Source organism: Oryza glaberrima, chromosome 4 (genome assembly GCF_000147395.1).
Source record: "Oryza glaberrima chromosome 4, OglaRS2, whole genome shotgun sequence".
Classification (NCBI taxonomy): domain Eukaryota; kingdom Viridiplantae; phylum Streptophyta; class Magnoliopsida; order Poales; family Poaceae; genus Oryza; species Oryza glaberrima.
Window position 1 is genome coordinate 22,761,455 of NC_068329.1, and position 26,670 is coordinate 22,788,124.

The following is a 26,670-nucleotide window of genomic DNA, read 5'->3' on the forward strand; positions in this document are numbered from 1 at the left end:
CATACTGGAACTGACGACGAGTCGACGACGTGATTCACTCAGATTACTACTAGCAAAGCTTAACTCGATTTCCAGGGTTCAGAAACTGACCGCGATAGGCTCCAAATAGCTGTGTAGCGGTGCCGATGGCTTCATGGTTGCACGGGAGCATCTTGACTAATGCCGTATCAGTCCATCTGAATCGCAGTACATGACCCTGTTAATGATTAAGACAATGAATGAACCGGTAGCCTGGTGAGTTTTGCAATGGATTAAGGAGCATAAATGGTCAAAAAGATGTATCCTCTTTGAACTAGCGGTTGCTATCGATTTAAATTCTGGCCGTCAGAAAGCATTCACTCGATTCAGTGATACATTTACCATGTCTATACTCAGGACACGATGGGCCTATTTCATTAAAACAAATGTTTTACAAACAATGCAAAGTGAAAAATAAGTTATCTGCTCATCTCTTCAACTCCGAAAATTGTTGTCATAAAGCACTACCGCTGATGGGATTTGCATATGCAATTCGACTCCGATTTCCGTCTAAAAATTGATCTGTGTACCAGCCTCTACTCTTAACTTCTGCCACAAACATGGGGAACACATTCTCCATCCTCTCGTAGGCTACATTTAGAACTGTATCACCTGAACCAACACCTGATCTTTCCATTTCTGAAGCAAAGGCAGCAACTAGCCATCCCCTCAGTGCATCTTCTCCCGTTGCACTCTGCTCAAGAACCATGTATGCACTGTTGTCTTTTCGACTAAGCAAAAATTTCTCCTTTGAGAAAGTTGCTTTCAGCTGTTCGATACGCTGTGGGCTAAGAACTCTGCGGACTGGTTGTCCAATTTTCACACTTCCTGCTTCTTCTATTAATCGGTTAGGAAAAAGAAGATCTTCTCGATATCTTAGCTCAGCTGGGCTGGAAACCTTTCCACTCTGCAGTGCAAGCAAAACATTAGGATCGTAATTGGAAAGAATGAAACAACTTACAAGTTAATTAAATGGACCTTGATAAAATCAGCAACAATCATTGCTGTTCTTTGCGGATTAAGTGTGTTTACAGGAGTTGCCCTCATCTCTTGCACAACTCCATATATATGTACAACAGAAAGCAATGGGCCTGCAATTAACTGAGAAAATATTCGGATTGAGAAGCATGACATTAAACTTAAAATTTATGCTACAGCAACATAAGATATTAAATTGAAGGGTTAAGTCCGATTTACCCCCTCAACTATAATACCGGACGTTTTACACCCTTCAACTTATCAAACCGTACGAATTACCCCCCCCCCCCCTTCAAATCCGGTGTGGTTTACTCTTGTGGGACCCATATGTCAGTCCCTATTCACCTTCTTCCTCCTAGTTCTCCCTTGTCTCTCTGCTGGTCAGGGCCGGAGCAGGCAAGCATTGCAGCCACCACATCTCCTGGGCATCCTCCGAGCTTGTGGAAAACCGCAGCACAACTATAAACCAAAATATTAACAACAAATGGAAAAAGGGCTTGGTCGTTATCTCTATTTCTGCATGGCCATTCCTTCTGTAGTATGCTGTAGTGATGAAGAAATGACCACATAAATTGCTCCTCATTAAAATTGCTACTCCTAGTTCCTTCGTTGTTAATGGGCAGGTTTTGGCGGATGGCACTTGCTGCCTGGTTATTTACTCCAAATAAAGCCACATCTATTTTTTACCTAATACTTGGTTCCAATAGAAAATTCCCTACACTGCTGCTAAGGCTGACTGGCGAGTGGTGGCGCAGACGATGGACGACACACTTCACTTCCCTCGGTTTGGTATGCTTGCTGGTTTGCTCGTTTTAGTCATGGGTCGGACTGGAGCATGGCAGCAACCCCACAGGGCGTGGATAGCAGGCCGAAGCAACGCGACAGTGGCTGCAGGGGTGCGACGCCAGAGTTTGAAACATCCAGCCACCTCGTGAGCACCCAGATCTGCCTCCACCATGAGATCCCACCAAGCTCGAGTAATAGTGAACATACTTTATTTAAGTCGGCTAGCTTGCAGGATGCTTAACAGAGGGGAGAGGAAGAAGGTGAGGAAAGACTAACTGGTGGTTCTGTCGCCACGTGAGCCCAAAACCCTCATGTGTTGACAAACAAAAAAGGGCCCCCCCCCCGGGGGGGGGGGGCAGTAATCAGCATAAGTGTACTATATCGCATGGCCTAACAGGCTGTTCTGGTAGTATATGCCTATTGGGGACCATGGCAGCCCTACAACCTATGATCCATTCTGGAAAAACAACTAATGAACCTGGTAATGCTAGGTAAAATATCTCTGGAGTATACAGTTGAAACAAATATCTTTGACAAGTTTATTTAGCATAGGAAAGAAGATTTTTCATGCCATATTGCTCTGAAAACCTAAATTGCATCATTTTTTAATGACATTTCTCACTCTGCATTTGCCTAATCAAATGATACAAGCTAAAGTAACTGAAGAGATGCACCCTTGTTGTGACATACCTTCCCTTGAGTTGTTGAGCACACCGTAGATGCTAATCCAATGCCAGCACCTATTCCCATGACATTGAAAAGTGTTGAGATGGCTTCCCCTTTAGCAAATAAGTCACTAAGGTTACCTTCCTTGGCAAAAGAAGAATAGATTGGTAGCCTTGTCGCTCTTGCTGCAACAACAGCCATTCCCTGCAACGGCAAACAATATTTTTGTAGCTGACCTTCAGGCATTCAAAATAAACTGCTCAAGTAGATTATCAATTTCTGTTATCGTTCAATTTGTTTATTTCATACAACGTAGGTACAAAAGGTAGTTCTTTTTTCCCCCACAAAACCTGAACTAACTTGTACTATTTTGATATTCATGCCATCAGCAATGCATCATGAAAGTTAAAATTGCACCTTTGCAAAGTTTCCGAAGCCTGCTACTTCAAGAAAAAGTTGTGGGCACAAAGGTGAAATGACTTCTAAGGCAGTACCAAAATCATAGAGAACATCAGCTGAAAAAACACATAAATAGGCATTAATTGCATAGCATGGTTGGTAGCATCTCGAAAAAAAATATAAAGACGTAAATGAGCATAAATATCAGAAAAGGGGTGATACAAATTCATGTCATTACTACATACCAAGTATCCTCCAACTCTTTGGCTCTGAATCCATTCTTGCCCCCATGCCACTACATATGAGCTTTCCTGCGTGCTGCATTCCATCTTTTAGAATCTGAAATGAACATAGAAAATCAGCCAATGCATGGTAGTATTGCCTATTTGAATTTTTAGCATCTTTATCATCATGTACTTACCCAACTTACAGCAGTTGCTTGTGCAGGGGTAGGTCGCAAACCTGCAGCAAACAACAAAGACTGAGCGACAGCCCATATGGGCAGTCAGTTGAAAGGCACTTTTTTGTTCAAGAAAGAAGGTGGAGGTAAAATAGCCCAGTTAATTTCAACCAGATGCAGAAACTGCCTAAAAACTCATGGAATCAACATTTCAACACATGACTTATCTATTGATGCTTTATGCTACTCAACAAAATACAGTAGCAGTAGGAGTAACTGACCTGGGTTGATAGCACATGCAGCATAGCACTAGAAAAATGCTGGAGCGCTCGGAATTTGGTGTAAGTTAGGTAACCCTCATTCACACTGCACGGATTGGAAGCCAAAACTTATCAAAGAATGTCACCCAGAAGCATCGAGAATACAATTTCAGGAAACTTATACCTGTATGGATAGCCTGATGGAAAAAATTTGTTCAAGAAAGAATCGATCATCTTATCATGTATTGGTCTCGAATCTTGGATAACTTTTACCTAGAACGAGATATGAGTTAAGACACAAATTGACAAAAACAGGATATATTTCTGCATTTTATCCCTTCCATTAAGAAAAATTTTAGCCCTTCTGTTTAATCCAACAAAACATTTAGAGGTACTTTGCCGGTAGCGAAAGCTCATAATAGAAAATTTATGAAGTGTATAACTAGGGAAAACAGGATTGCTTGCTTGCGCAGGAGCTCAACAATATATACCAAGGTTAATGGACCCGTAGTAGACTTGTAGTGTTAGAACAAGCATGCATAAATATGGTTCAGACTTCCGACATGTTGCATGATTTGACCAATGAAACCAATTGCCTACTATTCATACAAAATAGACTTCTCTGAAACAATTCAGCTATTAGTTCATTCGCGTTAGTATCAAAATATACTAGTACTATCACTTGGGCGAAGATTGCAGTAGGTGAATAAAGCCATAACGTGTTAAGTTCAGCATAATCAACATTGAAATGGAGAAAGGAGAAGGATTACAGAGACTCTGCCGGCGTCGAAGCTGCAGAGCCGAGAGACGGACTCCGAAATCTCCACCCATGGCTCCGGCTCCCGCGGCCCCTCCCCCACGGCCGCCCTGTCGCCGCCTCCGCGTATCCTCTCCTGCGGAAGATTCGCGCACAGAGGATGAGGTCTCTCACCTCGACGCGCCGTAGCAGATGGGAGGAGAGCTTACGAGTATGTTCATTCGGGAGGGACTCGCCGGCGATCTCCTCTCCTCCTCCTCCTTATCCGGCGAGACCGAGACGGCGGCGGCGGAGGGAGGGGATTGGGGAAGCCGCCGACGAGGTTTTGGGTTTCCACCTCGTCACGGGCGACGGACGTGTTTCCACCGGAATTTTTGCTCCTCTTTTTTTTCTTCGCTCGTTTCTGGATTAGGCGGCGGTGAGCGGAGTGGGCCTCACCAGGCCCGGTCCATGAGAAATTCCAGCGCCGGAAGCCACACGATCGCGATGACCCGACGGGCGCCGAGCTCTTCTCGTCCGTCCGATCCGATGCGTCCCGTCCCCATCGAATGGGCCGCGCGGCGCCGCCTGAGAAGTCCAAATTGGGTCGACGACTTCATTGACCGAGCAAAAGCTGATCTCCACGGGCGAGCGCTCGGAAATCCGGCCTGCCTCGTCTTCCTCCGCTGGCGCGGCGTGGGTGAGAGAGATCGGAGGAGATCCCGTGGCCTCCTCGATGAGGTCGCCGACGCCGGCCAGGCTGGCCCTGGCCCTCGTGGCCGCCCTCGCCGCGGCGGCGCTGCTCGGCGGGGTGGCGGCGGCGGCGGCGACGGAGGAGGCCTACGTCACGCTGCTGTACGGGGACGAGTTCGTCCTCGGCGTGCGCGTCCTGGGCAAGTCCATCCGCGACACGGGCACGCGCCGGGACCTGGTCGTGCTCGTCTCCGACGGCGTCTCCGACTACTCGCGGAAGCTCCTCCAGGTATGCGTAACGATTTTGCCGGAGATTTGAGTGCTTGAGTGAATTACTGGTAGTGGTAGCTCCGCGAAACACCTTTTTGTGCAAGGTCTGGATATTTAGAATAGAGAGTTGATGGCTCACTGTGCTCGATCCGATCTCCACTGTGCAAAATTTACCACGATTAAGAATTGCTCATGTAGAAGAATTATCTACTAGAATATGCCACTCATTATTTACCCAATATGTAACACAATGTGCAAACTAATATTACATTTAGTACCATTTTGCATGCAGTAAACATCAGGATGTGCGATGACTAGCTACATCCTCAGATTTTTTTTACTAGTCTAATCAGTTAGTTAATCTGGCCTTACACTAATTTCAGGCAGATGGTTGGATTGTGAGTCATATAACGTTACTGGCCAATCCTAACCAAGTGAGGCCAAAGAGATTTTGGGGCGTCTACACCAAGCTTAAGATATTCAACATGACAAGCTATAGAAAAGGTATGTTTCAATTAACATTTCCATTCTATTAAAGTATGTTGTTCCTCCATTTCATTTCATTTTTGTTCATTGTTTTAAAAGTTTTTTTTTTTGGTTTTCCCAGTCGTTTATCTCGATGCTGATACTGTGGTCGTGAAAAGTATTGAGGATCTTTTCAAGTGTGGGAAGTTCTGTGGCAACCTGAAGCATTCTGAAAGAATGAATTCTGGAGTGATGGTTGTAGAACCATCTGAAACTGTTTTCAAGGATATGATGCGCCAAATAGACACTTTGCCTTCTTACACCGGAGGTCAGTGCACTTATTTCTTATGATTCATTTCTAATACAAACTAAGATTAGTCATACTCCTATCTAATTTTAACCGGATTATACTTATATGCCTCAGGTTGTAATTCTGTAGAGTGCTTGTATAGTAAGCCATTGTAAAACTGTCTACAGTTCTACGCATGCACACCATTATCTTGCAAATTCACCTGAATTTATCCAACCTTCAGCAGTGTTATTCAGACACCAGCGTGGGGAACCTATGTCTAAATTGTTTTTGCTGAATCAGACACCCTGAATATCAGTTGGATTCCAGCACCGTCCAATTTCGAGCAGTATTTCACGTGTCCAATTTTTTTTACTGAACTGTGAATATCCAAGTCTGACTCCGATATATCTGCCCTTGTATATGTAACACTGCCTCGCAGATTTCTTAGGCTCCCATTGTTTGGCTTATTCACAGAATAAGCAAAACGGCATATTTGCAAACGAAAAATAATTTGTGAATAAAACTTTTATATACGTGCTCTTAACGATCTAAAAGCAAAGGTTGAAAAATAAACTTCGATGAAAAAACCTTAAAATCAACTTCAAATTTAAGGTTGAAAATTCAAATTTTGGCTGATAAGCATAAGCATAAGCGAAAAGATGGGGCTGTTAACCTGTTGAGGCCAGCTTCATGGTGACTTGGTGACTTATTAGCCTTTCAATGCATTTACAAAGCCTTCCGTAGGCTTCCAGTGCCAAAACCACTAAGATTCTCTGTCAGTGTCGCTCTGTTGACAAATGTCATTTGCAGCCCTTGGCCACACATCATCACTTTTAGATGCATTAACAGCTCCTTCACCCATATGCTATTGTAATTTGTACAAATGCTGTTTCCAAGCCCCTCCTATCTTCCTTTATTTCCTTGGCCAAAAAGATGCTGCAGAATCTGTTGGTGGACTACTTTTAATTGATCATTCCTGGACCCAAATCCCAGTCATACCTAATTAATGAGGATATTGCTAGATCCCTTCCCTTCAATACTATGCCCTAGTTCGCTATGTTGAAATTGGAAAACAATACATCTGCTTTGAGTCTTTACAGGATTATTTTTTCAACACTCCATTTGTTTTTATATGTTACGTATGGTTGGGGTTTTTTTTAATAACTTCTGTGAGTGTATTCTGCAGCATTCAAACTTCTCAGCAATATAACTGTCTGGTCTCTTTTTAAAAATAATAGTACTGTTTGGCATTTTAGACTTGGTTGTATGCTCTGGAGAACTTGGTTTTTCTAATGGTTAATTACTTTTGCTTGGATCATGTTCTTACTTAGGAGGACAGGCTGAGACTCTACTGCCTTTTTCCTTGTTAGTGATTTTAAATACTTATTTCTGAATCCAATTTTGGATATTCATGCAGGTGACCAAGGCTTTCTGAATTCATATTATGCTGATTTCGCCAACTCACATGTTTATGAGCCAGACAAGCCTTATACACCTGAACCTGAGACTCAGCGCCTTTCTACCTTATATAATGCTGATGTTGGACTTTACATGCTAGCCAACAAGGTAATACTTATGTTGGAAGCATTGCCACTTTAATTTCAATAATGCCTGAATATTGTACTTCTGTAATTGATTAATTGAACCACTGCATTCCACACATACTTGATTTACTTGTCAGAACTAAGCTGGTATTTGACAAATCTGTTCACTTCAGCAGCATCATGTGGGTTGATTATTACAATTCTATTATCTTTGTTAATTAAGACTTGTTCTATAAACTTGTTGCAAGAAAAAGTTCAAGAGAAAGGGGAATTGTGAGAGCTTAAATTGATGTTTTGTCCAGACATTATCTGAAAGCTAGTTAGAGTATGCCTCAGGAACAGACCATTCAAGGAGCACTACAATGACGAACCTTGTTATATTCACCAGGAGACTGAGACTTGTGCCACCCTATCACGAGACATGGTGTTCCATGTTAGTTTATATCTTGTTCTCACAGAACTAAATGGTCTTACTGTGTTATACAAGTATGCAACCAAATTTCAGTGTACATTATGTTTTAATTGGTTGTCTCAGACCACACAGACACTAGTTGATATTTTGAATTTAAGAAGGGCTTTTATACAGCAAACCAAGTTATTTCTACTTGTGTTTCATGCTAATTTATTGCCTCTTGCTCACGTGAGTAGAAAACCGAACCTATTAGATATCCTTCAAAATGATTCTTTACACGACATATGTAGCATGGTGCTTGGATCTGGACCTTATATTTTCTAAACTTCTGCTGCAGTGGATGGTTGATGAAAAGGAGCTTAGAGTCATTCACTACACGTTGGGTCCCCTTAAACCCTGGGACTGGTGGACAGCTTGGCTTGTTAAACCTGTGGGAGTGTGGCAGGTAATGTGCCATTTCGTATGTCTGCCATTACCTTCGTATGCTATTTTTCAGCAAAAATAAATCAGTGTGACTAGGAATAAAATTATGCTCTCCATGATTGCAGGATGTTAGGCAAACACTTGAAGAGTCTCTCCCAGGAACTGGTGGGGGGAGAAGCCCTCATGATCAGCTTGTGGTCAAAGTTTTGTTCATCCTTCCTGTTTTACTACTCTCATTTGGTTATTATCAATCATGTTTTCAGGTAAAAACACTTTCCTTTCAGCTAGCAATTTTCAATTTTGTATGCACAAACATGTAATGTTGTATGTTTCAATTCCGTGGTGTTAAATACAGACTAACAAGGAGCTGTTAAATATAAGGTCTCTATGTGCATTTGCTAGAAGAGATCGCTACAAATACAAGTCTGAAGAGGCATTTCCATCGTACTCGGTTATGGGTGTTTCATCATCTGCATTTGCCAATTCAAATCAAAGAGTTAGTCATCTGCCCCTCTTCAACAACTAAATAGTAAAATTTTAAGCATCCAAAGTAACTCTCTCTATTACTGTTATTTAAGGTTATACATTTGAACCTTACATTTACATGTTATTGAGTGTTGCTTATTAGACAAGTTTCTATCACCTTTAAGAACAAAGAGATATGGAAATAAAATATACTATGGTTTATCATTTTGAATATCTGCTTAAAGTCGTCCTATAGTTCCTAGAAATATTGATGAAGTGTCATTCGTGGACTAAACTGGATCAAGAGGATATCATGTTCTATATGAAATTTTAGTCATGGTTGTTGACTTACTGTATTTCTTACTATGTATTACCTTCTACAAAAATGTAGTGATGTTTATAAATTGTCGGCCTAATGTTTTCTCAAAACATCCACAGTTCTCCAATGGGATGCACTCAAAGTTACCTTCTTATTTTGGGGCACTCACTGTGCTAGCCTGCTTTATGTCTGCTGGCGTATCTTTTGCATTTGCTTTTGCTATCATCCCAAAGCAGATTATGCCATGGACAGGCTTGCTGCTGATGTTCGAGTGGACCTTTGTATCATTCTTCTTGTTATTTGGGAGTTATCTCCGTTTTGTCTATCGATGGGGAAGTCTTGATGCAAATCATGTGGGACATAGTCGTTTTGATTCATCAGAAAACCACATGGTTACAGGTGTGTTAACTTTATAGATTTTTGCAGAATTTCTTTTTTCATGGTAACCAACAATTTGGTCTATTGCAGGCCGGCACCATAATATGTCTGACTGTGACATAGATGCAACATTTTACTGGACAGGGATGGCAATTATAGCTATTGTCACTGTATTGTTACCGACTCTCTTGGGTGTGACTGCATTATTTGCGAAGTAAGAAACCTAACTTGTCTGTTATTTATCCCCCTTTAGTATGAAGAAAGTAGGTTGACAAAGTAGGCTGTACTAGTTAGAAATCTTGAACATATAAGTAAAAACAGGCTCCTATAAGGGCTGCAGGAAAGGGAATGGTTTCTGCGTGTACCTTTTTTTTTTTGGGGGGGGGGGGGGGAGGTGTTGCTTGTATGCGTGATATGCGTTTTTATTGTGAACTTGATGATAGTTATGGGAAGTTTTAGGCGAGTAATTTATTCCATTCATAATTGATATATTTGTGTAGCATTTGTACATAAGCTGCATTATATTTCTAATTCATTTGACAGTTGCTGATGTAAAGGATCTTATGCAGAAAATCTTTAGTTTTTTTCCACCACCAATATCTAATAAGTTTATGTGTTTTCTATGTCAGGCTAGGATTGATGGTTGCTGGTGGTGTTGTGCTTGCATCTTTTATGACATACGCTTCAGAGCATCTTGCTATCTCTGCCTTTTACAAGGGGCAGAGAGATAGAAATGTGTCCAGAAGTAGAAGCATCTGCTTCTTGTTTTAGTCGTTAACCCTGCTCCTACGCAATTCATTTAGTTCATGTACCATATGTACCATCCATGTTGTATCCTATGTCTTTTACACAAAAAAAAAAAAAAACGAATGATGGTATACACAGCGATTCCATTTTTTGATGTCAATGAAGGGTAAATAGGTTCCAATGATGTTCATCCACCACAAATGACATGAAACTTGCAAACACGTATTGTAAATCTTGTATATAAGCACTCACTGTTATTATTGTATTCTGTTCTTCTCAACTCATTTTTGTTTTGGAGCAGCAACACGAGCTCTTTTTTTTTTTTGGAGGAGCGACACCTATGTTACTGTGATGGCAGTTATCTACTATATTTTAAACATGGCGATGATTATCACGTATTGAGTGACCAGACCCTTCCATTGCACTTGCTCCTGTGCGGAGGGCAAACTTACCAGTTACCACTTACCAGCAGTCCAGAAATAGATCACCAATACTGTATTTCTGGAGCATAGAAACTGAAAAAAAAAAGACTGAACCTTTTCTTTAGCCAAAATGGACAGTAAACGGCATATACGGTATCAAAACACTAGTGACAATGGACCAAGAGCATTATACCGAGATTGGAAAATGGTCTCCGTATCTACTTATATTCCAAATCCAGATAGTTGTAGAAGCCACAGATTAAATCTAAGAGCAGCAGAGAGCCACTTGCTAGTATATTTAGCAGAAATAGTTAAGAGCAAATAAACAATTTCAGATTCTCTGCAAGTGCTCGAGCAAATATTCGGTGATAGCACTAGTAGTCTGATAGATGCGTTGGAGGCCCAGGAAGAAGGACAATGCAGCTTATTATATAACCACGTTATCTTATCTGAAATGGTATGGTCCCCCTCCGTTACACGACGGCATGGAGCCATGCCGAGACGGCCACGTAGTCACGGAGTTCGACTGTACGAGCCTCGGTTCGCTCTCCTCTCTCCTCGTCAGATAAAGGGCATGTTCACATTGCAGACAAAATAATCTTATTAAATTTTGTCAATCTTAAAATTTTAGCAAGATAGCATGATTTTTTATATATTTATCAAATTTAACAACAAGCTAAACGTAAATATTCTTTTTAATAATTTTACCAAAAATAATATGGTTAAAAATAACATCAAAGTAAACGGACCTGCATTAAAAAATAGCATTCAAAAAAAAAAGTGAACGGACCCGAAATCCTCCCCTGAAAGAGCATGACCCGAGCTCCGTTCTACCAGGACGGCCGGGGCCGGGTGTACTGTTTGGTGGTACTGCAGCCGTCGAGGTGGTTTGCGTCGCACCTCTCCAGGTGGCCTGGCCGACGGACCAGATCGACACACGGGCACTTAACACAGGAACGGATCCGGGTGTAGTATAATAGTGCGTGCTTAACGGGATAGGTGTCGCCTGGATTCAGTGACCTTGTTCCACGTGGTACCGGTGTGTGTGGCACGGTGGCGCCGTGGGCCACGGTAACCTAGCACTGAATTATTATTAACCCACATTTGAATTGTTCCTCGCGCACCAAATAGAAATATTTTCCGCGAGTTTTTACTTTTCATATCAGAAATCATTTTTTATAATCAAGCTTATTTAAGTCTAATTAAATTTGTAGAAACTTAGTAATATTTTCAACACAAAATAAACATTATCAAATATATTAAATGTGAGTTTTAATAAAACTAATTTTGTGATATTGTTAACGATCAAAATTGGGTTTTTTCGGGTTGGCAGATATAGATGTTACTAAATTTTCAATAAACTTAACTAAATTTAAACAAGTTTATTAGTAAAAGCGAATTATAATATGAAAGGAAGGGGATATGAGTTTGTTTCGAAATCAGATTGCTTTAACCTATGTCCCGTTCGGACACTAATATGAATCCAAATATCCACTACCAAACCCATACAAAAATAAAACCCATACAAAAATAATTTAGGACAGACCTATGCGTAACTGGGTCGCAGTGGCATCCGAATATTCGGCGGGAGCCGGAAAGTCGGGCGCTCGTTAAATAGGTGAGCACCTCTCTCAGATCAAACTGTTTTTCCGAAAAGATCGCGAGGCAAAAGACCAACCGCCTGTGCTATGAGTGAGGAACTGAAGCGCGACTTCGAGATCGGCGAGGAGATTGGGCGCGGCCGCTTCGGCGTCGTCCACCGCTGCGCCTCCCGCTCCACCGGCGAGGCCTACGCCGTCAAGTCGGTCGACCGCTCCCGCCTCTCCGACGACCTGGACCGCTCGCTCGCCGCGCTCGAGCCCAAGCTGGCCCGGCTCGCCGCCGCGGGCAACCCGGGCGTCGTGCAGGTGCACGCCGTCTACGAGGACGACGACTGGACGCACACGGTCATGGACCTCTGCACGGGGCCCGACCTCCTCGACTGGGTCCGCCTCCGCTGCGGCCAGCCCGTGCCGGAGCCCGACGCCGCCGCCGTCGTCGCGCAGATCGCCGAGGCCCTCGCGCTCTGCCACCGCCGCGGCGTCGCGCACCGCGACGTCAAGCCCGACAACGTCCTCCTCGACGCCACCGGGGACGGGCCGCCGCGGGTGCGCCTCGCCGACTTCGGCTCCGCCGCGTGGGTCGGCGACGGGATCAGCGCCGAGGGGCTCGTGGGGACGCCGCACTACGTCGCGCCCGAGGTGGTCGCCGGGGGCGAGTACGGGGAGAAGGCCGACGTGTGGAGCGCCGGGGTGGTCATGTACGTGCTCCTCACCGGCGGCGCGCTCCCGTTCGGCGGCGAGACGGCCTCCGACGTGTTCGCCGCCGTCCTGCGGGGCAACCTGAGGTTCCCGCCGAGGCTGTTCTCCGGCGTGTCGCCGGCTGCCAAGGACCTGATGCGGCGGATGATGTGCCGCGACGTCTACAGGAGGTTCTCCGCCGAGCAAGTCCTGAGTAAGCGTCACACCATCAAAACAGATTTCTCTTCTTCACCTTGTACATTAACACCTGATAAATTCTTTCTCCAAAACGCATGATTATTTCTCTGGACTTAGTTGTCTCTGTCTGCCTATAATTTTACTAAATCTTGTTTTGAATTGCATAATGCAGGGCACCCGTGGATCGTGAGCGGAGGAGGAGCACGCGATGTGCAGCCGACCTGAAGAATCCGTATCAGATTTCCAAATAATACGGCTTCTTGTGTATACGCCTTTGTAAATGCGAGTACGCCTACGAGAGAGGAAGATGCATTGGTAGAAGAAGTAGAGAGTGGAGAGTAGTAACACTGTATACATCCAGCCAGGAGTGGTGAGGAGGAGGAGGAGGTCGCTAGCCTCTGTGTTTTTTTCTCTCTTTCTTAAGCCCTTTTTAGTTGCCGCTTTTTGCCTGAGAGAAGAACGCTTGCTTGTGTAATGGGAGTGCTGCTGTGAATACTAACCCTGCTTGTATAATTAAGATCGTTAATAAAAATGAGAGTGGTCTCTCCAATCTTTTGATGGGTTTTTTACGGTTTTTAGTTTTAGCCAGTTTTATGATGGTTGTTTGCACTTTGCAAGTTGAGATTGCTGATAGCTTTCTGCATTGTGCTCTCTCTCACCCTCTGTGGTTCTCCATACCACAGTGGATTCTCTGTATGTGTTCTTTGTGGATACATAAACCATGACATTTTTGTTAACCCCCGGGTTAGATTACAGGACCCACCTTATCTTCTACCGGAGCTACTTTGATCCATAGATAAAACTCTCGAGCTAGCTAGTTCTATCCGTTTGCTGTTCTGTGAGGACTGCATTCTGGAAGTTTGTTTGTCTTCACCGAGATAATACAACCATAGTACGAGGGATGAGGCCGGAACTGACACGCGGAATTAAGCCCAGAGAAACTGTGATTTTCACCTACAGCGACGGATCAGACCATCTTCGTAAAGTACAGCCCTTTTTCTCCACTGTCGATCGATTCCAGTTCTTCTTCTCCTATAAGCAAGGGCAGAAAACGAAGTGATAAGGAGGGGGCGATAGCGATCCGGTGTGGCATTATCGAACACTCTCACGTTATAACCTTTGCCTTATCAACTCGTCGCTTCTCTCCCTTGGAAGAATTCTGTGCCTCACCTGCGATATGATGCTCTGAATATGGAACTCGGTTTTAGCGGCGCCACACACAAGCATATCCTCGGTTTATCCCCTCCGGCTTGGGTAATCTGCTCCGCATTGTTCCCGTCTCCAGCGAGCGCTTTTTTCTGTCCTCGCTTGGTTTGCAAGCAAGAATCTGCCAACAAAATTGGCAGGAGGATTCGAGCTCCACTCTCTGCCGTCGGCGTCCGGTTCGAGAGATTCCTGATGATAGGTTACTGCTCTTTTCTGCCCAGCAGCAGCAGGCAGCAGGAGCGAAGGGAATCTTTGCCAAACAGAGGCATTTACAGTGGGTTGAGTTGGCATTCAGCCTTATAGTTCCTCAACAAATATTATGTGCCACGTTTGCTACTGTCATACCTACCTGAAGTTCGTGTGTTCAATTTTGGTCACTCGTTCTTCAGTCTAATTCTGAGTGAGTGCGTGGGGTGAGGCACCGTAAGCACACTCTGGAGCACTGTGAAGATCTGTTCCCTGCTTTCTCCGCTGCTCAGCCTACACATGTCTACTTTGTCTTTTTCCCTTGGTCACGGCACGAGGACCGGACGCAGTGTGAATGCCTTAGGAGTACCTAAATTGCTGTAATAATACGAGATGCTTTGGTTAATTGATTTCGAGGTGCTAGTGACAGCAGTGTGTGTGTGTGGGGGCTCAGGAGTAGAGGATCAAAAAGGCCCAGGTAACAACAAAAGAGAGGCAGACATGTCACGTGGTGAGTTGTGTGGACCGCCTGCGCTCGTGAGGTGAGGTGGCGTCGTTGCTTGTGGACTCCCCCGGTCCAGGACAGAGACCGGTGTACCGTGTACGGTGCTGTCTGTCCGGCGCTACTACTGTCTTCCCTTGACCCACCTTAGCTGCCTCGCCCTCTCACGTTATCACAACAAAGCTCGTCTCACGGCTTGTGGTTGCGTACACGTACATATGGCCCGGGACCATATAGTCCCCAAGGGTTGCAATGCAAGTGCACGTATCTGTGGGCACGAAACGACGTACAGGGAGGAAACGGCTCCAGAACAAAGCAGTCTCTACAGGACCACGTGATGACGTGACCCTATCTGGCCAGCATTCGGCTACCGCCAATTTTTGGCCTCTGGATCAGGAGGACTACACGAGCGCATGGTGTCGTGGCGGTGCGTGTCTCGTCTGCCCCGACCGCCGGCCGCCTTCTCAACTAGGAGTACACTCGTAGTCTGACAAGTTGCTTCTCCGGGATACTAATCACATAGGAGTATATACGATGCTTCTTCTGTTTGATCAGCAGGCCCTCGCCGCCGTCAGTGTCACACGAGGATCGACGGCTTACTGTCGGAAACCAAATGCCATCGTCGTACAAAGCAACACGATAGAACGGCCATTTGGACGCGTTAGATATAGGAGAAGATGGGCCAGATGGCCTGGCAGTCATCAAGCACAGAGCAGTAATATCTGATGGAAAATGCTACGCATCTGATCTAGACAACACACGACGAAGAAATTAAGGACTACTTTTTCCAAAAAAAGGCATGTCTACCATTTATCAGATCAGGAAACAAACCGTTCTTATCAGCAATTAACAAAGATGAAGTTTGGTCTCCACGACTAAGAAAAACCTACTATCAGGTACAGATTAGGTGAATGAATCCCATGATCGATTGGGACCCAACACCGTTTTTAGGTCGTATCTGCGGTTTCTTTAACAAGCAAGGATGGACACTAGAGTAGGAAACTCAAATCTTTTATGTCCATATCTTGGCTCATTTTGTGCCCATACAGGTGAAACTAAAACCGGTCAATGTCACGTCAGTTGTTAATGATCATTCATTCTCAGTGCCCACTACCACTCCACATGTTTATGGTTTGTCGGAGTATTGCTAGCTAGGCCCATATCCGCACCACATCAATCCTAGTGTGCCCCCCCTAACTTTTCCACCATTTGCATGCAATACTTTGTTAGTACTCTGTACCTGCTTGAGCACTGGGTTACTTATAGTATTAGACCGCATCATATAGCGCTCCCAGTACTTAGCTGGGGATTGATTAGGACAGGTTATTTTGTAGGGTCTTAATTAGGACGAGGTGCACGAATGGGAAGCCAACATGCGCGGTGTCCAATCAAACATCCTTTGACGACGACGCGCCAACCGACGATCGATAGGCCGGCCGGCAGCTTCAGCCGCGCGTCTGATACGTTTGGCCGCGTACCGGTCGGCCTACGTGACAACCGGGCAATCGGCAACCACCAAAACCACCCCGTGCCCTCGACCCAGCAACGGTCGTTCTGTTGCTGCGCAACCAATGCAGCCCCACACCCCGGCCCGTCGTTAGCACTAGCTAGCCGCCGCAACCCACAGTACACGGACGGCTCGACGTGGCGATCTTAGCGGCTCATCCGCCCGGCCTCCCTCGCGCTCGATCGCTACGCTCGTTTCGCTCGGTTCGGTGGGTCGCCGATCTGGCGCCACGGCCCACGGCGGCTACCAACGACACCGCGATTGAGAAGGGCGCGTGGCCGTGGAGTCGTGGAGAAACGCCCGCGCGCGCGGGTGCGGCGAGCGACGACGACCGCGTCGTGCGGATCGATCGGCGGGGGCAGCTCGGCGCCCCGATACCGATAGATGTGGTGGTGTGGTCGATTCGCCGGGGACGAGGGGACGCTAACTCTACCGGCCCATCTGAATAGATCTATAGAAGAGGAGGAATTTAACAGGGCCTGCCTGACCTGATCGCCCGAGCTGGTTTAGTAAGTTGGGCCTCATGTTCATTTGATTGGGCCACGAATCAGAGGTCCCGATGTCACGCGGCCGGGCCGAAACGATGCCTGTTTGCTGAAATTTTACTGGTCTCAAAATCACAGGAAGCGATTGCAAAACAGAACAATTACAAGTTGGTGTAGTGGTTGCATCGAATGTATGCTGCCGTGCTGAGCAGAAAATACATACACATGTAACCACTAAGCAGGTTCAGAAAGAGAGGAAATGGAATATTTGAACATGTTCTACAAATTGGCCTAAGCGCCTAGCGCCCTAGCATGGCACACAAGTTATTAATGGAGTGCTATTTTACATGCTTTAGCCTTTTAATCACCTCGCATAATAGGTACTTCCTGGGTTCATCGGTAGGTTCTCACGTTCATCCCCAAGATAGCCGGTACTACTTGCTTCAATCTCAAGACCACTATAGATTGTAGATGGTCCGCTAAGAAGGCTCTCTGTTTCCATCTCTGTATCGACTTGGACCCAAGGATGCAGAGAGAGCTTCCTCAATCGGCCCAGCTCGTCGGTGATTTCTTTCATCGATGGCCTGTTGGTGCCGCACATATCAAGGCATTGTTTGGCTAGCTCAGCAAGTCCCCTGATTAGTTCCATGGTCTCTTGGCCTTTTATATGGCTCAGCAACACCGAGTCAAGATTGTTCTCCTTCATGGCAGATAGGAAAACCGACGACAAGCTTTTTTGTATCGCAGGCCCTTCGAGTTTCAGTGGCATTTGTCCGGTGAGTATCTCTAGAATGATAACACCGAAGCTATATACATCGCTCTTGTCGGTCAATTGGCACGTTTGCATGTATTCAGGATCGAGATAGCCACAGGTACCTTGAACAATTGTGACAAACTGCTCTTTGTCGGATGGAGCTAGTATGGATGCTCCAAAGTCTGTCACTTTGGCCATGTAGTTCTCATCAAGAAGTATGTTGGCGGTTTTCACATCACCATGGAGAATTGGTGGAGATGCATATGAATGTAGGAAGTGAAGCCCTTCAGCCGCTTCATGAGCAATCCTCAAGAGGGTATTGAAAGAGATTTGCAACCCTCTGTTCTTTCCATGGATAAGCTCAAATAATGTTCCATTTGGGATGAACTCATAGACTAGCATAGGAACTTCTACCTCAAGGCAACAACCTAAGAGTTTTACAATGTTCTTGTGATTGATTTGGGATAATATGAGCATCTCTTGGCCAAATTCCTTCTTTTGCCTCTCATCAATTAGTGCACATCTCTTAATTGCAACTGTCATGTTGTCCTTAATTATCCCTTTATAAACCGTTCCGTGGCCTCCTTGTCCAATTATTCTGCTCTTGTCAAAATTGTTTGTGGCGTGTATGAGTTCAACTTCTGTAAATACTGTAAAAGCAAGACCCTTTTCTGATTTCATACTCTCAAACAAAAGCAACCCCCCATGTTGACGAAAGTATTCTTGCTTAATTTTGTTGAGTTTTCTCCTTTGAATAATCATATGTCCGCAGAAGGCAATGATCATCAGAACAAAAAAACCAACAACAACTCCTGCACAACAACATGACCAAATTAATAAGAGTAATGCTGCCTTCAGTTTTTCTTTTTCCTTTTGAGAGAAATGGAGACGGAGTGCAACAACTACTTCCTCCGTTTCATATTATAAGACTTTCTAGCATTGCTCATATTCATATATATGTTAATGAATCTAGATATATATATGTGCCTAGATTCATTAATATATATATATATATATATATATATATATATGAATGTGGACAATCCTAGAAAGTCTTATAACCTGAAACGGAGGGAGTAGTGTTTTTTTCACTTAAAACGTGTCATCTGATTTTACATTCATTTGGGTCTTCTTACTTCTTGTAGATCATACAAGTACACAAATATGATTAGAATTTTAACGATAGCTAGTGATCTCAAGGTGTTACCTATTATTAGGCCGATATCAGGGTTGCATGCATTTGTTTCCTGGGAAAACTTTCTTCCTGCCCGACAAGAACAATAGTATCCTCCTACCGTGTTATGACAAACGCCACCTGAAGGGCATGGGTTGTGATAACATTCATTGGTATCTGCAGCATATATAAAAATGGGCATAAGCACACAACTAAGAGCTTGAAGTAATAGTCTATTCTCTCTGAACGAACAATTTCTTGGGCGTTTTATGCAAAAAGAATAAAAAAATAAAAAATCTACTTACCGTGGCATCCATCTGGATCCGGAAGATAAGGGTTACCTTCGTACCCATGAGAGCAGTTGCAGAAATACCCTTCGCCATTGATGGAATTCACACACACGCTGTTACGACTAAGACAAGCATAATTGCCCGTCTCATTCCGTTTGGCGGTCACGCATGATTCCACATCTCGCAAAGCCCAGTCAAGCACCATGGGTGCTCCCCCGGCATATGTATCAATTAACTTGGTGGAGTTTATGTACGCGGTGCTGAAGTTGAATTCAGTTGCCTCCATCAGCGTGGCATAGCTACAACGGCCGGTGGACCTCCAGGTTTGACTTGTGTTGAATCTACTGTCGAAGCCAACTTCATAGTAGTACATTCCGTTTGGTATCGCGGTCTGGCAGCAGCCCATGCCGGAACAGGCACCGTCCTCTAAGTCAGAGGCGTCGTTACACGTTGAGACACATCCGCTCTGATAGCCTTTGTCACCGTCGTCTTTGATGTAAGCAAGGGTGCTGCACCCGACGACAGTGAACTTGTTGTGGACGTCTGAAAGCCGGTAGGGAGTATCTGTGCCATTGAACCCAATAACAGTACTATTCTCCATATCCTGAGTAGACGTGTTGTAGCAGTATGTCGGGATGTCCATGAGCACCCGAATGGTGCCATGAGTCAAGGAGATATTGAGCAGCTCAAAGTCACCAACGAATGGCTTGAACACACCATTTTGGTTGTTCGAATTCGTGCAGTTGATGTCGAAAGCTGGATTGAGTGAGCAATCAGCGCCGATGCCAAATGGGTACTCCATGTCAACATGGCCACACTGCTTTTGGCAATCAGATCTAGGGACTTTAGTTGCAGGGGCATATTGTGCCGCAGAAAGTACAAGGATAAGGCCAAGCTGCAGGATCGCCTTCATAATGCACGCGAGCTGTAGAATTGGAAACCATGATAATTGTAACATAAAACATAAATTTTATGCTGAGTGGTAAAATATATTTTGTTGCATGCAAACGACATGATATAGAATATGGCCTCTCACTTCAGTAGATCTAGACTTCCTTGATGAAAGTACCAATGCCATAACCATGGCAAATCCTCTTGCCTTTCTTTCAAAAAAAAAAAAAAGAGGCCATAACCATTGTAGTGTCCAAAGATGAAGTATAGAGCTATAAATACGCATATGTTAATTTAGGAGCATTTTAGGGTCATTGATGAGAAGCTGCAGGTATTTTTCTACAGTCTTCAACAGGTATTGAGAAGTATATATGAGCCTTTTCTGAATATGGTGTTAATTAAGAAGTACACCATTATATTTTTACCACTAAATTAATTTATGATAACTCTTGAAACCTTAAAATAAGGGTATATCAAGGTACTAGAAAGTACTGGCTCCATTCTAAAATATAAGCATGTTTTACTATACTAGCATAAATGCTCGTGCGTTGTAATGGGTGAACAGACAATATTAAGTAGATTATATATGGAATTCCAACTTATCTATGAAAGTAACGCAGTTTGCAAATTTACAATGAACTTGTGAACTTAACACAATTCGCAAATCTACATGAACTTGTAAATTCCAGTCAAATTGTTTGTGTTTGTTAATTTGTTCTCGTTTCCCCTGAAAAGTTAGAGCATTTAGGTGCCTGATGATCAAAGCTGCAGATATGTTGTTTGTCTGCTTCAAAATTCAGCACATGTAGCTTTAGAATTCAGACAGTATCAGCTACAAGAAATTTTGCATGTCGCTACGCTAGGTTAATTAGGTTCCGAAACAAATACATAAGAAAAATTGATCGGTTGCCAAAAAAAAAAAAACACACGTTGCATCCTGCGCTAAAAACAGGAAAGAGGAGGAGGAGGCGAGGGAGCGTGTTCTCGCGTCGGAAATGGGGCTCCATCCGAGGAGCGGAGGATGCAACGGTGGAGCATGTGTTCGCGCTAGAGATGGGGCTCCAGCCAAGGAGAAGGGAAGAAGGGAAAGGTGGGGGAGTGGAGAGGAGAGAGGATGGGAAATTTTGGGCATTTGAGCTAGAGGTATAAGATGGGTGCTTTAAGATTCGTGTGGACAGCTGGACACGTGGCAATCGAGAAACGGGGTCTTTCTGGATTGTTAAGGATGGAGGTCTTACATAATTTTCTTCTGAGAACTCGGGAGATATCAAGAGAAGAAAAAATCAGAAGCTAGTGGCTAGCGCGCGAGCGGATGGGCCACGTATCCAACTGGGTCCTGCACAAATAGGCGTAGGGCCTCATATTTTCGCTTATGCTTATGTATCAAAATTTAAATTTTTAATCTTAAATTTAAAGTTGATTATCTTTTATCGAAGTTTATTTTTAGCATTTGCTTTTAGATCGCTAAGAACATGTATATAAAAGTTTTATTTATAATTAATTTTTGTTTGCAGATATGTCGTTTGCTTACTCCGAGAGGCCTATCGTCGTGGTACGTGCACACATCTGCCCGTAGCCTACTCATGTCTATTGGCCTGAGGTACACAAATGTCAAGCAAACCAGGTTGGGTTGGGTCAGCTTGGCTGAGCCCAACAACAAACCATCTATCTCTCTTTAGCTAAATAAATCACGAGGACCAAGTTCAAAAGAAATGAAAATAAATAAGTTCTTTTAGAGCCAAAATAAATACCTTTATACACCTCACAAGTAAAAAAAAAGAAAAAGTATGAATTACCCCCTGAAGTATCATGGTCAGCCGAATTTCCCCCCTAAACCCGGAAACCAGATATAACTCACCCTAAACCTTCAATACAGGATGAATTACCCCCTCGACCCAATCAAGAGCGGTTTTATCCTACGTGGCGTACACGTGGCAACACAGTCAGTATTTTCTTTTTTTTAAACATGCTGGGGCCCACCTGTCATATACTCTCTCTTCTCTTCCCCTTCTCGCTCTCTCTCTCCCTCTCTCGGCGAGGACACAGCGCGGCGGCTACAGCGTCGTCGTCGTCGCGCTGGACACGGAGGCCGCGGCGGCGGCAGTGGCGTGGGAAGAGCCGGCGGCGGCGAGGGACGCGGAGGCCGCGGCAGTGCTGGACACGGAGGCTGCGTCGACGGCAGCCCCTCCATGTGCCCCCCGCGAGATGGTCGTAGCCTGCGTCCACGGCGGCCCCCCGCCATGTGCCCGCCCGCCTGCACGACCACGGCACTAGCAGCCGCGCCACCATACTGTGGAGCGCTACCCAGAGAGAATGAAGAAAACGAGCAGAAGTAGAAGAAACAAGAAAAAGTGGAAAAAAAACGAAAGAACCAATGAGCAGCAGCACAAGCCGTCATTTTGGTCCGCTGCATAGACATGACCGCTGTGCATGCCGTCCGGCTGCCGCACCGCATGCCGTCCTGGCTGCGTCTTGCCGTCGCTCAACCACGCCTCGCCGATGCACGGCCGTGCCAAGCGCCATCCGGCGGCACCACCACCGTCAAGCCGGGGAAGGAAAGGAACAAGAACCAGAAAAAGAATATGAAATAAAAAGGGGAAAAGCGGGGAGGCAGTCAGTGCTCGTCGCCGTGCGTCCGCGCCTAGCGCCACAGGAGCCTCGCCGTCTGCCGCGTCGACCGACACAAGGTCGTCCGTCGCCAGCCACCGCACCATCCGCCGCGCATCGCCACCGCCGACTGCACCGACGCCCGGCCGCGCCACGCGACGCTCGCCTTCCACCGCCGCACGGCCGAGCGACGCCCTTCCGCACTAGGAGCGCGCCCGCGCCGTCTTCCCGCGTCACCTCACGACCACCCGCTGCCGACCAGCGTTGCGTGCCGCTGCAGTGGGCCGCGTGCCGCCGCCCACCACCCGCCCCAGCACGCCGCCGTGCGCGTCGACCGACCGCCGCCACGCGCCGCCGTGTGCGCCGAGAGAGAGAGGAAGTGGGGAAAAGGGGAAAGTGGAGATGAGGGAGTATATATATGACAGGTGGTCCCTACCATTAAAAAAAAGAAAATGCTGACTGGATTGTCACGCGTACGCTACGTAGGCCAAAACCACTCTGGATTGGATCGAGGGGGGTAATTCGTCTGGTATTGAAAGTTTAGGGTGAATAATGTCTGGTTTTTGGGTTTAGGGGGGTAATTCGGCCGACCGCGATAGTTCAGGGGGGTAATTCGTACTTTTTTCAAAAAAAAAAATCCAATCTTGAACGTTAAAATCACATTCATAATCTAATTCTTTATACAAGTTCATTTCAAAATAAAATATCACATATCAAAAGATATTTTTTTCTTAATAAAATGCTGTCATTTAATTTGAAGGTTTTTAGAATAATATGATTTGCTACACACTAAGCTAGAGTTTAATACTCATTACAAAGTTTTTATCATATTCTATACTCTAGGTAACACATTAACAATATCCATGGGCTAAAAACTAAGCGTGCCAACTCACCCTAAATTTCTAGTATGATACAATCCTACATAGGCTTACAATTATTATATTTTGCTAAGAAAAAGTATTGTTAAAAACAGTTAAAACGATATATGTATGTGAAGATATATACAACGATGAATTTGAAACGTGGGGAAAATAATTTAATAGTGTCACTCACGCATAATAAAGGATGTCAATACCGCACATAAATAATTATTCACGTAAGATTAACAAATCTGTAAAATATAAAGAAAAGCAAACAAAACAATTTAACGGTAAAACTTTTCATATCTCTAATCTAATCAGATCAAAAGGCCGCCGAGGCTAAAAATAAAAGGGAACGAAAAAAAACACAAAATCAACTCTAATATTCTAAAATTTGATTTTGGTTATGGTTTATAAAATAGGCTATGACAGTGCTAACAAGTTTCAACTTCCTTAGTCCTTACCAAAGTCTTGAATCCTACAAGTTACAAAGTACACTGTCACAAGTCAAATTCCTTTGATCCTATTCACAAAGCATTGTCACAAGTTGCTAATTGTAGTGCTCAATTGAGGCTATTTTGGAAATTTAACTTTCAAAAATCAAACATGAGTTGGATATAGCAAATGATAAATTAATGTAATAATGCGGGGAACGTTGAGCCGCTAGCTAGCTCAAGCGACCCCTTCTCTATAGTTTTTGTTAATATAAAAGGATTCGCTTTCTTCTAATAACATCTACATCCATTCGTAAGTAAGAAACATCCAACATCAACTTAGTATTAAGTTTAGTAGTTATTATATTATCAGCTCACTAAACAATATTAACGGGTAATTAATAAAATGATGTGCGCCAGTCGGCACGCTAATTTTCTTGTATGATATATCAACAGGGTATATGATGGATTGGTTATTAGTATATAACTGAATAAATATGTTTGTGTGTGAGGTAGGTTTGGTTTTTGTCAACATTAAGTTTTGTTTTTTGAACACTTCCTTGCAAGTACCAGCATATATACGTACGTATACGATTTGTTTAGCAAAAGAATGATAACTAGCTTGGATCTCCACTAGCAGTTATATGTCCTTAAACAATTAACTGTTTGGTGAATGTGTGGGACTATTCTTCACCTTTTTGTAGCATCTAAAACGCAATACTTTTATTACATATGCAAAATTGCAGATAAATGGATAAATCAACAGAGAGTTGATTTAGAAAAACAAACTGAAGTTCAGTAAAGTTCAACTGAAATATGTCAAAAAAAAAAGTTCAACTGAAATAGCGAAGCGAGGGGGTTTAGTTCTCGTTGAATAGAAGTACCTTGCAGAGTTTAGTTTCACCCGAAGAACCGCGTTTCCTAAGACGATTAGAGCAGTGGGCCTTTAGATACTATCTATACAAAGAATAGGCAGACGCCGCTGTGTGTATATATAGCATGGGATAAACTGGATGTTAGGAACGAGTCGTCCAAGACGCAGGACAACATAACAGCACGAGGTCAAGTCTTCCTCGCAAAAAGGGGGGAAAATAAATCGATAAAATTCACGGGCAAGTCTTGCAGAAAAAACCTACAGTACCTTTAATTTCGAAGAAAACTCCAAATCTTAAGAAATTTCTCGACAGGAGAAATCAACAAACAATCACATAATATAGAGTTTCAGTTAAATCTACACTTTTTCGTAAAGTAGGGGTGGGCTGAATTTTTTTATTACATGGCAGACGTGGACGAGCACACATATCACTATACATTCAACACTAATTAATACGATATAATTTAGTTAGAATTGGATAATCTACATTAGTCATGTGACCTCGGAAAGTTGAACATGGCAACACCACTTCAACACGCCCCCTAACAGGGCCGGCTCAACATTTTCGAGGGCCCTAGCGAACTTCACACTATAGTCCCTTCAGGAGTTTAGGGCTTTAGGCTATTTTTTTTTTAACTTGTAATATATACTCTATAAAGCACCTATACTATAGTGACAGAAATAAACATTTCTAATATAGTAAATAATAAATCAAGCAGTTTGCAAGTTGCAATATAGTAATTTGTTCTCAATAAATAATATCGATAGTATGATTGACAACTTTAAAAAAAACACAGTAGAAACAAAGTACTATGACCTAAAATCAATGAGGAAAAAATCTATATAATCAAGGGCCTAGGCCTAATGAAAACTAATCCACTGTATACCTTAATTTAATTAGCTTATATATGGACTTATGGTGCACTGAATGGTTGTATACTTATATTGATCCCTTGAACGGTTGAACCCAAAACGGTAGAACCCTAAGTCCCTAATCCAGGTAATTTAAAGGGGAACAAAAAATAAATTAGAAGGACAGATCAATTCTAATAAGTGAGAAGGATCGATGGATTGGATCATCACCTGATCTAGTAAGAAGGATCAATTCTAAGCTATTGGGCTAAATACCTATACAGGGTATATACATGGATCGGGGCCCCTATTTTGGCTGGGCCCTAGGCCGTTGCCCTGCTCCTGAGCCGGCCCTACCCCCTAACACACGCTATATGCTCAAAGAAATAGAAACTAGCAGCATATGCCTGATTTCACTAAATTCCTTTAAAATCGTACTTGTATGGTCATAATATTTATGAACACCATGATTAAATCATGGTGGGTATGACAACATATGATTCACCTTTTAGAGTTGCAAAAAAAATTTATTAAAAAAAATCACAACCGTAGGCATTTGTGAAAATCCTGAAATCAACCCTAATTTTTTTAAGGGAAAACAGCATGAGACTGTGCCTTTTTATTAAATATAGAGGGAGAAAAATGCAGCCCCTAAGGACAAGAAAAGAGAAGCTCTAAACACTATACAATGTGAGACAAAAGATCATGTAAACGATTTGCTCCTGCCATTTCCCATGTTCGCACCTCATTATGCTCGAAGATTCATTGATTCATCTCTTTCTAGATCTCCAAAACGACAAGGAGGATGAGAGTACGCAGTTCCTTTTTTGGAACTCCCGCTGTATTTGCTAGAGCTTCCCACCAGTCTTTTACGATCTAGGTCACCTCCTATTGTCTA

At 43.8% G+C, this 26,670-nt stretch overlaps 5 protein-coding genes across 5 annotated transcripts; 3 read left to right on the forward strand and 2 right to left on the reverse strand.

The window, feature by feature from the left end:
• Positions 1-284: 284 nt before the first annotated feature.
• On the reverse strand, positions 285-4,672 carry LOC127770564 (protein root UVB sensitive 2, chloroplastic). The gene is made up of 10 exons (XM_052296328.1): positions 4,474-4,672; positions 4,278-4,400; positions 3,692-3,780; positions 3,529-3,613; positions 3,269-3,328; positions 3,093-3,186; positions 2,866-2,963; positions 2,473-2,652; positions 997-1,119; positions 285-925 (listed from the first exon to the last, which is right to left on the reverse strand). The coding sequence occupies exons 1-10, from the start codon at positions 4,483-4,485 to the stop codon at positions 473-475; spliced, it is 1,317 nt and encodes a 438-aa protein (XP_052152288.1). The 5' UTR covers positions 4,486-4,672; the 3' UTR covers positions 285-472.
• Positions 4,673-4,871: 199 nt separating this feature from the next.
• LOC127770563 (inositol phosphorylceramide glucuronosyltransferase 1-like) lies at positions 4,872-10,535 on the forward strand. Its single transcript, XM_052296327.1, has 10 exons — positions 4,872-5,225; positions 5,590-5,710; positions 5,814-5,999; positions 7,381-7,529; positions 8,257-8,364; positions 8,468-8,605; positions 8,698-8,838; positions 9,246-9,525; positions 9,595-9,718; positions 10,134-10,535. Exons 1-10 carry the CDS (start codon positions 4,980-4,982, stop codon positions 10,273-10,275), a joined length of 1,635 nt encoding a protein of 544 aa, XP_052152287.1. The 5' UTR covers positions 4,872-4,979; the 3' UTR covers positions 10,276-10,535.
• A 1,799-nt stretch (positions 10,536-12,334) lies between these two features.
• LOC127769856 (phosphoenolpyruvate carboxylase kinase 2-like) lies at positions 12,335-13,708 on the forward strand. The gene is made up of 2 exons (XM_052295516.1): positions 12,335-13,166; positions 13,323-13,708. The coding sequence occupies exons 1-2, from the start codon at positions 12,362-12,364 to the stop codon at positions 13,373-13,375; spliced, it is 858 nt and encodes a 285-aa protein (XP_052151476.1). The 5' UTR covers positions 12,335-12,361; the 3' UTR covers positions 13,376-13,708.
• Positions 13,709-17,321: 3,613 nt separating this feature from the next.
• LOC127771738 (wall-associated receptor kinase 2-like) lies at positions 17,322-20,167 on the reverse strand. The gene is made up of 3 exons (XM_052297664.1): positions 19,270-20,167; positions 18,998-19,141; positions 17,322-18,602 (listed from the first exon to the last, which is right to left on the reverse strand). Exons 1-3 carry the CDS (start codon positions 20,165-20,167, stop codon positions 17,401-17,403), a joined length of 2,244 nt encoding a protein of 747 aa, XP_052153624.1. The 3' UTR covers positions 17,322-17,400.
• Positions 20,168-22,516: 2,349 nt separating this feature from the next.
• On the forward strand, positions 22,517-23,520 carry LOC127770899 (uncharacterized). Its single transcript, XM_052296675.1, has 2 exons — positions 22,517-23,015; positions 23,513-23,520. Exons 1-2 carry the CDS (start codon positions 22,520-22,522, stop codon positions 23,518-23,520), a joined length of 504 nt encoding a protein of 167 aa, XP_052152635.1. The 5' UTR covers positions 22,517-22,519.
• The last annotated feature ends 3,150 nt before the right edge of the window (positions 23,521-26,670 follow it).

Excerpts from the sequence above, each read along its gene's own strand:
- LOC127770899 (XM_052296675.1), top strand. The coding sequence starts at position 22,520 with ATGAGCAGCAGCACAAGCCGTCATTTTGGTCCGCTGCATAGACATGAC.
- LOC127770563 (XM_052296327.1), top strand. The coding sequence starts at position 4,980 with ATGAGGTCGCCGACGCCGGCCAGGCTGGCCCTGGCCCTCGTGGCCGCC. Across the intron at positions 6,000-7,380 it reads TTTGCCTTCTTACACCGGAG|GTGACCAAGGCTTTCTGAAT; the intron begins GTCAGTGCACTT and ends ATATTCATGCAG. Across the intron at positions 8,365-8,467 it reads AACCTGTGGGAGTGTGGCAG|GATGTTAGGCAAACACTTGA; the intron begins GTAATGTGCCAT and ends CCATGATTGCAG.
- LOC127771738 (XM_052297664.1), bottom strand. The coding sequence starts at position 20,167 with ATGAAGGCGATCCTGCAGCTTGGCCTTATCCTTGTACTTTCTGCGGCA. Across the intron at positions 19,142-19,269 it reads GGATCCAGATGGATGCCACG|ATACCAATGAATGTTATCAC; the intron begins GTAAGTAGATTT and ends TATATGCTGCAG. Across the intron at positions 18,603-18,997 it reads TGATATCGGCCTAATAATAG|GAGTTGTTGTTGGTTTTTTT; the intron begins GTAACACCTTGA and ends GTTGTTGTGCAG.
- LOC127769856 (XM_052295516.1), top strand. The coding sequence starts at position 12,362 with ATGAGTGAGGAACTGAAGCGCGACTTCGAGATCGGCGAGGAGATTGGG. Across the intron at positions 13,167-13,322 it reads CTCCGCCGAGCAAGTCCTGA|GGCACCCGTGGATCGTGAGC; the intron begins GTAAGCGTCACA and ends TGCATAATGCAG.
- LOC127770564 (XM_052296328.1), bottom strand. Across the intron at positions 3,614-3,691 it reads CCATCAGGCTATCCATACAG|TGTGAATGAGGGTTACCTAA; the intron begins GTATAAGTTTCC and ends CAATCCGTGCAG. Across the intron at positions 2,653-2,865 it reads GCTTCGGAAACTTTGCAAAG|GGAATGGCTGTTGTTGCAGC; the intron begins GTGCAATTTTAA and ends TTGCCGTTGCAG.